General features: G+C 40.5%; 1 protein-coding gene across 1 annotated transcript in view; it reads right to left on the reverse strand.

Moving 5' to 3' along the window:
* Positions 1-8,720, reverse strand: part of EIF2B3 (eukaryotic translation initiation factor 2B subunit gamma) — a 103,685-nt gene extending 94,965 nt beyond the window's left edge. The window contains exons 1-2 of the mRNA XM_009287299.1: positions 8,612-8,720; positions 5,875-6,014 (exon numbers count right to left, since the gene is read on the reverse strand). Of these exons, the coding sequence (XP_009285574.1) occupies positions 5,875-6,014; positions 8,612-8,714 (243 nt within the window). The 5' untranslated portion in view covers positions 8,715-8,720. The remainder of the gene's footprint in view (positions 1-5,874; positions 6,015-8,611) is intronic.
* Positions 8,721-8,726: the final 6 nt, after the last annotated feature.

Below are 8,726 nucleotides of genomic sequence, written 5' to 3' on the forward strand. Positions count from 1 at the left end.
TGAGCCAGGGGATTTCATTACATAAAATTTCAAGAGACATCAAAAGAAGTTAACTGTTAAAAAGGCAGTCTACTGTCCACAATTATGAAAAAAAAAAAAAATCACCACTGAAAGACAAGCTGCCTACAAAACAAAACTGCACCACCTCCTACCACAGCATGCAGCAGGCAGCACTCGCACCTCTTCTCTTGCTAGAAAGCGTAGCAAATATCACCACTGAAACTGTCAGGACTCTTACTAATTTGCCTATTATTCAGATTGAACTCATCTGAACGCTCCAGCCAGTGCTGCTTACCAATGAAAACCAGAAACAAGGACTGGAGATAGCTATTGAGCAGAAAGCAATTATACATGATTTTAAAAAAAGAAAAACCACACCTCTTACAGAGACCCCCTTCCACACTGCTCCTAGCAGTTAGCAAGCTTTGGATGCTAAATAAATAAAAACAGGAACATGGAAATTATCAAATTACACCTTAGCACCTGCTCTGTCACACCTGTAACATCATCCTTAGCTTACAGCAGCATGCTGAACATACTGTTTTACTAAAAATGCCAAACACTGATCTCATTTAAAACCTCCTTAATCTTGAAACACCATGTGTGAGGAAAATTAAAGACAAATCCAGAGCAAGTTTAGTGTTTTCTCATCATCTATGGAAGAGGTATTCAGTTGTTCATGCTCAGGGCTAGATTAAGCCATCCTTACATTCAAATTGTTTGCTCATTTGTCCCTAATGAAAGTTTACCCTTTAGAGAATCTGACTCTTTAAGAAAGCAAATTATTTCTTCGCCCTTACAAATTCTACAGGCTCCTTAGCAAAGCACGCAAAGGCTATGTGCCTCCCATGCCTGTAATGGATGAAACAGTGACAAATAACAGCCTAATTGATTGATGAAGTAGGAAAGATACCTTAAGAGAGCAGAATCAGAAAGTGACAGGAAAAAAAATGGATGTGGAAAACAAGATTTCATGAAGGAGGGAGTTTGATTTACATTTCATACAAAAACAATTTTTTACACCTATGCTAACTAATTTTTTTTATTTCAAGCACTCCGACAGGTCAAGAATATTCTTTAATGCAAGTAATAGATTAAGACAATAGCAACATGGCTCCAACAAAAGGAGACTAAAATGTATGTCCTTCAGAGACAAAGGAAAGCATAGATTCTGCCCTAATGAGCTCACAGTCTGCTTTTACTAACGTACATTGGATGAGGTGGTATTTACGTATTACAGACTTAGAGAGAGCTGACTTTGTTATTTCATCTATAAAAATCATTTTCTGAAGTTTCAGAGTAATTATTGACAATGATTCTTCAAAACAGACACGAACATACAGCAATATTTTAAAAGTTCAACATAAAGATACTGGATTGAGTAAATTGTGCGAGAGTACTGCTTTAACAGATTTGGAACCTAAGGATGTAACTGCTTGATTCATTGCTTGTTACAATCCAAAGTTGCTTGGTTTATCATAGCTCTTCGTTGTCTTCAAAAGATTTAGTGAAAAGTTTTTCCACTACCTTGCACAGCTTTTCAAAAGGTGACAGGCACACAGCTGAAGAAATCCATGGTAGTGCCTCTTTTTGTGTCCTGTAAGTCTTGCTGGACCTGTCTCACTTCCATGCTGCAGGTAAGGCAGTAACTCAGAGTACTGAAGTTTTCACTAAGTAAATCACTTCAGAATTACTCTAGTATAATTGTGTGTGTGAACAACTGAAAGAAAATGGAACTCAGAAGGCATTTAACATAAATAAATAAATAAATAAAATCAGTGTTCCTGCAATGAATTTACTCAGCTACAGAAGCAGACCTTCATCTTCCAAAACACATTAAATTCCTCTATGTACCATCCTCTTGCCAAGGCCCCATCTGGAATAGGGGAGCTCTTGTCACTCTTCATGACCAGGGAAGGTCATCAACCCAAACCTATAGGCATGGAAGGCTGGCTTGTTTCTCTATTTAGGCTAGATCACAAAGTGACAGAGACCTGTAAACACCCCTATGGTGGTAAAGTTGCAGTTTCAACAAGAGCATTATTATAATACCATCAACTGTCAGTCTACATAGTCTACGTTCTACCATTTCCAATCCTCTATATAAATGAGAAAAGAATTAAGACTTTGCAGCTTCACTTTCATTTTCATATTTTGAAAAGCCACCCATTATCAGTCCTGCAAAAGATGAACAGAAAACTAGGAACTTAAAGGGCCAAAAGAATAAAATTCACAGTGATATTAAAAGTACATCAAAAAACAAAGATGGGACATTACAATGACAGCCATGGAAACTGCCATAAAGTACAGAGACTATAGCAGGATGCTGAAACCAACAGCATTCTAGTAAAATGCTGGGATTGTCCACAGGAAAGCAATTAAAGGATCTGATCAATAACTAACAAAGTCCTCAAACAAATTGTTTTCGTATCCCTGTATAAAATGAAACATTTAAGAAATAAATTAGTAACTTCTATATGCACTTTTTGCTTTTTGACAACATCTTTGACAACGTTTTAAGTGCTGGACGTTAATAACAGTGTAAAACATCAGTAAGTGTTATATTACCCAATGGAAACAGTAATACAAACACAGACACACAAAAAATCCCTATCAGTTTCTACTTCATATGCTGCAAAATGATTTTTCAGTTACTTACATTTAGACCAATGCATTCCCAAATTGAGGACCTTTTTAAAGTCATAATCTAGCACACACTGAAAAAAACCTCAACAGTCACAATTCAGAAACTGGACTGCAGCTCTACTGAAGTTTCTATTTCTATAGTTTCTATTTAAAATAGTTTCAACTCGTGTTTAATCTCCTGTCCTGCTGGCTTTTTCAAGGTGGGGAAACAGAGTATGCAACACACACACAGTATAGAAAGATGATCTTGTGCACAAAACCATGAGAGACTTGGGACAGATGTCCAGTTTCCAGTACTGTTACAAATTTCTTCAATGTAAATTACTTCATCTCTTTAAGCCTCAGTTCTCAGCCATAGAGTTGTGAAGACAAACTGGTCAATGGTGTTAGCTGTTCAGACACCAGCATTGAACGTTTAAATAAAAACAAACAAAAACACCCTACCACACAAGTCAATTAAAGAACTACTGGTAAAGAACAGGTCAGACTGACACCCAGGCCTAGGAACCCAAAAAGCAGAACTTACATGACCAAATTCTCTGTTGTTCATTACTTCTCAAGCAGGTGCCTTTAGGAATCAAGTTTAGCATGATATCTTTATTGTGTGAAGGATCCAAGAAAAGGATACATTCAGACTTGTAATGAATATAAAAAAAACTAATGAAACTGCTACCTTGTCAATCAGGTGTAGGCTGAGACAGCCAAAAATAACAGGAAGAGTTCCAGTAAAGTGAAGAGCACTCATCTACTGTATCAACTCTTGAAGTAAAGATGACAAAAAAATCCTGTGTGTAGAGTTGGCAAACAGCAAACAAAAACTTGAACAGGCTTCCTTTGCTCTCATGAACTTCTGAACAACCAGGAAAGAGTAAGACTGGTGGAGTCAGCTGCTTGTTACTGTGAACCAAGACAGTCAGTCTTACCTGCCCCCAAAAATGCCAGCACCAAAAAGCAATAAAACAACAATGCAAACTACCTTCCTTCAGCACTTACAGGCTTTGCATGTATGTATTCTCATGCTACTACTGAATGCAACTCTGTAAATCTAATCTCGACATCTAATCTTTAAAGTATCAAGCTTCATTAACCAAGGTGCAACACAGCAAAAAAGGCCTTGCAACTGCAGGCACAGCAAGCAGCAATGCTGTGCTGGTGGAACTCCCTCAGTCAAATGCCAGACAAGGCAGAAAGTCATGAGATTTTTATGCTTTAGAGCGGTTCAACATTTATGCGCATCTCAGGATTTGTGATCAGCAGTTCAGCTAGCCTTAGATGTATTTCTTACAGTGCATTTATAATCTTGGCTTTACTCCATGTCACTTGCATTGCACACAGGCAAGCTGTCTATACTGTGCCATGTTATCTCGTTTTTATTGAGCATACTTGCTCTTCTCTGTGGGCAATTAACTCAATTTGCGACAAATAAAAGTTTCAGCAGCCAGTTTAAACTACTCATCAGACTTTTGGCATGGGTTGCAAAAAGCCTGCCAGCAAACTATGGCCACAAGCAGCAGTTGTTGTCACCAGAGCATTCTTCAGTGAGATCCCTCTCCTGCTGCACTGTAGACATACCCAATATACTGTGGCTTTTCAGCTACCTCTACTGTGTAGTTCTCTCACCTATATCACACAGGAGAGGGTATACCCTGTAAGAGGTGTACCGGTGGTATGCATTTACTAGAGGAATGACTCCAAAACACACAGTGCAGCAACCCGCTCAAGAACTTAGCATAGGCTTATTTCAAATAAGAGACCACGTTGTCCCCTCTGCCCAGACAAGCAAGACGTGGAATAAAAAGGGCAGAAGCAATTGCTGCCGTTCATACACAGCAGTTGACTGAAGAAAAGCTGTGTGTTTTTCAATACTACCTCACATCTTCTCTAAGCCTTTTCTCTGAAAAATAAACAGAAGATCAACACTGCTGCCTCTGAAGACACAGTCTATTTTCTTACCCTTGCACGCTTTACTGTTGTCTCCCAGGCCTCCCTCTAAGCAAACTCACCTGGATTACCAAAAAGAGGGACACACAGACAGCCGGACTGATTTCCGATCAGGCAATAAAACTGTAAGGCCAGGGTCACAATTTGCAGTGCAGAGATATTTCCTTACTGCATGCACGTATTTAAAAAATACTGCCAAACTGAGTTATGACAGAGCGCGATTCTTCACGTGACAGAAACATTCAGTTAAGTTAAACTGATTTTGTTGATTTTGCTTTTCCTCTTTATATCTTCTCTTCACCCTCTAAATTATTCTAGTCTGTGCATTAATCCCTTGCAGACTCTCTCTCGTTGTGCCACCTAGACACCCATATTTGCCTGGAAAGTTTCATCTTGTCTCAACTGCAACCTTTCTCTTGGGAGTACACAGCCTGTTATACTGCAGTTTATTACCTTCAAAAAGAGCCTGAAGACAAAAAGGCACCTCAGGACTTAAACAGTCCATTGATGTTCTGTTGCAACCTTTATTTAAACAGCCAATTTGGCTAAGATGGCCTAAACAGACAGTGAACAAATCAGAAAGATTAAGTGTATGACAATGACAAAAACAAAATTCCATCCCAGATTGTGGTAAGAGCTCCAAGCAGCATTTCTGCCTTACATGGGAGTGTTTTAATTGTGCAGCTGGAAATTAAAATTCTATAAACTGGCGTTTTTATTAGAACAGCAGCCCTTTATCACATTTGGGCACTGTTTATCAAAGAGCTTACCATATGACCAAGCCAGCAAAAGCATAGGAAAAGCAGAAAACTGAAGCACAGAGCAAGTCACTTGCCTAACGGTGCAGGCAAGCCTGTGGCAGGGCCAAGAACTGAACATAAGCTTCCTTACATATCAGTGTATTGCCTAAGCTAAGGCGACAATGAACATTTGTGCAGAACACTTCCCCAAGCACTATGTGGACAACAGCTATCACACATCATATCAAAAACTGTATGAACAACTACAGCTTTTTAATTAACCTGCCAGAAAGCCTAACAGTGACTAAGAAGCAGCCAGTGCCCAGCCTGGATCTGCTCCAGCCTTCCTAGCTGTCAATTCTAGTCATTTAGAGCCTTTGTTTGAGTTCCTCCATGAGGTGACCTTTACAAAATTCAAGTCTTCTGAAGATCAGGAAATTCAGTTACTCGCAATATCATTACACGGGACAGCTCTTAAAGCACAATGGAAAAAAATACTATTATAAACGAATGTCTTCCAGTCAAGTTCAATAAGAGACAGTGATACCTTTATTTTCTGGTGAATATGCCTCAGTGAATCTGCTGTACCCATGTCCATGTTGTCACTGATGCACACAAAATCCAGCTTCATTTTTGTGTCCAAGTTTAACATCTTCTGGATTTCCTTCCTTGTAATCACAATGACCTCTAGGACAGAGGAAAGTGGGATGAGATCAAGCAAAAAAAAAAAATTAATCACAAATAGCATAAGAAGATAATTAAACTCCTAATGAATATGAAAACAATCTCTCCTGCTTTGTGTGGGTGAAGGGTTGTTACTGAAAGGGACACATGCATGTGAGTGCCATGAGTATAGCAAGACAAGACAGAAATGTCTTCTATCGTTAGCGAGTGACCTCAAACCATATGTCCTGAAACAGACCAATGAGACCCTGCATTAATGTCACTATCACTTTAGAGCTTTGTCTTTTGCCCTCCCTGATCCTGTATCCTCTGTGGACAACGCCACCAACCACAGTATTACAATACAATCATTAAATTATTTCCCAGCACCAGCTTGGCAAGGGAGTGAAGTAATATGTGAGCAACAAACTCATTCCATCTATAAAACAAAAAAGGTAAATGCATATTTGAAGGATACCAACAGTGGCATGAAAGCGTATTTTCCAAAATGAAGAATGCGAGAACAGAAGCTCTGCAAAGAAAAGACTGAGAAAACAAAAAAGCAAGAAACCTTTTCCCCTGGCCTCAAGAACGGGAAGGAAAAGCAAGAGTCAAACCCTCAAATTAAAATGTCCCACCCCCAAAAAAAACCCCCAACACCATAACGTCATATTCCACATGGAATTTTAATAGAGAAGTATGGGAAATAATACAGCCCTCAGCCTAGGAAGCTCCTGTGGCAAGATGAAAACACACTAAGAATAAATCTGTATCATCCAAAACTGAACTCATCCTGAATCTGTTAACAGAAAAGAGGAAGGAACTGTAAACATGAGAATCGTGTGGCAGTTTGCTACCAGAGATACGGGAGGGCTCCCCTCCCACTCCCGTACCGGATGCCCACTTGGATTCAAAACAGGCTGAAGAACCTAGAGAAAGGGATTGAAAGCACATCTTGAATTGGGGAAAGAAGCAACCGATGGAGAAGAAATTGGTGTCAGTGGAAGTTATAAGCCCACAGTTCAGCATAAATCTGGTGAGCTGGACAAAGGTCTCCTAATATTTATTAGGAGAGATGAAGCACTTGCAGTTGGGACAGAAAGGATGCAGTGAATCAGACTGTGGAACACCTACTTACTAATATAAGCAAGTATGAGGAACTAAAGCTTCCTGTAATACTTAGAACTATGATCCAGGGAGAGAATTCATGCCACTGGAGTATTAACACAGAAACGTACAGTTTGGTCAGGAGCAGAAGCAAGAGAGGAGCAGGAAGGTGGCAGCTTGCTTACTGAAGCTGCATGTACAACCCTGCATGTCCAAATTTTCGTAGGGGATAGATAAGTTGAAGAGCTATGTGTGAGAAAGGAGAAAGATCTGATGATAACACCACCTTAGTCAAGAGCATCAAGTGGAAATGGATATTTCTGAATAGCTATAAAGAGCCACACAAAGCACAAGACTGTTTTACAGAGAAGCTTTTAGCTACCCATATATCTATATGACTGGGATATGACTGGATAAAAGTGCGATCCTAGCAAAAAAAGAGACAGGAGAACAGTCAAAGAAAGTGGACATTCAGAAAGCAGACTTAAGCAACAGGCAAAAAGCAATTCCAAGGGAAAAAAAGTTCTTAACGATTTCTTAATGAAACAAAATAAAGGCAAAGTCTTAAGTTTGCTCTTTCTTTTGTTCCTTCACACTGAAACTGTAAGAAGCTGACATGGATAACCATGAGCCAATCATTACATCTTTATAGAGAAAAAAAAGCAGTCAGGAAAAAAGCCACATTCTTGGGATGGAGTATAGAATAATCGCACAGTCACTCAGGAGAAGCAAAAACAGAAAAGCAAAGGACAAATACAAACATGAAAAAACAGAGACATGAAAGGTGTCAGGAAGTTTTATAAGTAGCAGGGGGAACACCACAGAAAGATTTGGTCCATTACTCAAAAGGTAAACAAAAACCTAAGCCCAGAAAGTAGTAAAGAACCTCACTATGTACTAAATACTGTTTTAGCCCTCCCACGAAACAAGGCCCACAGGCGAGCATTACCAGTTTGCCACTTCCCCCTGCCCTGTTCTGTCCAAAACCTAGCACTTGGCTCCACGCTGCAACAACAAGGACTAAATGCCTCAGACAGAACAAGTAACCCTGAACTTCAGGCCAGACTGAAACAACAAACCAAACGATATCCCAAGAGAGCTGATATCCCAACTGGCTTCTCACGCCACTCTCATTAATGATTCAGGAAAGAAACGAGTGAGAGACTCCCGGTTAACAACACTGGGAAAGACACCAATGTTGGGAAAAGCATATAGATGGGAAAAGTCTTGGTGAGGAGAGAAGAGGGGGAAGGAGGTGCAGGCACAGGAGGTACAGCCTACAGTTAAGGAAAAGATGTGACATGGGCCAATAGCATAGCTCCAGTGCAGAAAAGAGACCTCCTGCTAAAACAACTATCCCGATCAACAGAGCACCTACGACAAGACATTAGAATAACGCGGGGGCGGGGGGGGACACACACAAACAGGAGTGGCAGAGGTGGTCCCGGGAAGCCTGAAGAGGCCAGGGTAAGCAGTCGTCTCCACCCCCACCTCAAGCCACCGTCGTGCCTCACCTTCGAAGCCGGCGCGCTCCAGGAGGTTCAGCGGGTACCAGAGCAGGGGCCGGTTGCCCACCGGCAGCAGCGGCTTCGGGATGCTGGAGGTCAGGTCCGTCATACGGGAACCACC

The sequence above is a fragment of the Aptenodytes forsteri genome, unplaced genomic scaffold (genome assembly GCF_000699145.1).
Source record: "Aptenodytes forsteri isolate BGI_AS27 unplaced genomic scaffold, ASM69914v1 Scaffold119, whole genome shotgun sequence".
NCBI classification, from domain to species: domain Eukaryota; kingdom Metazoa; phylum Chordata; class Aves; order Sphenisciformes; family Spheniscidae; genus Aptenodytes; species Aptenodytes forsteri.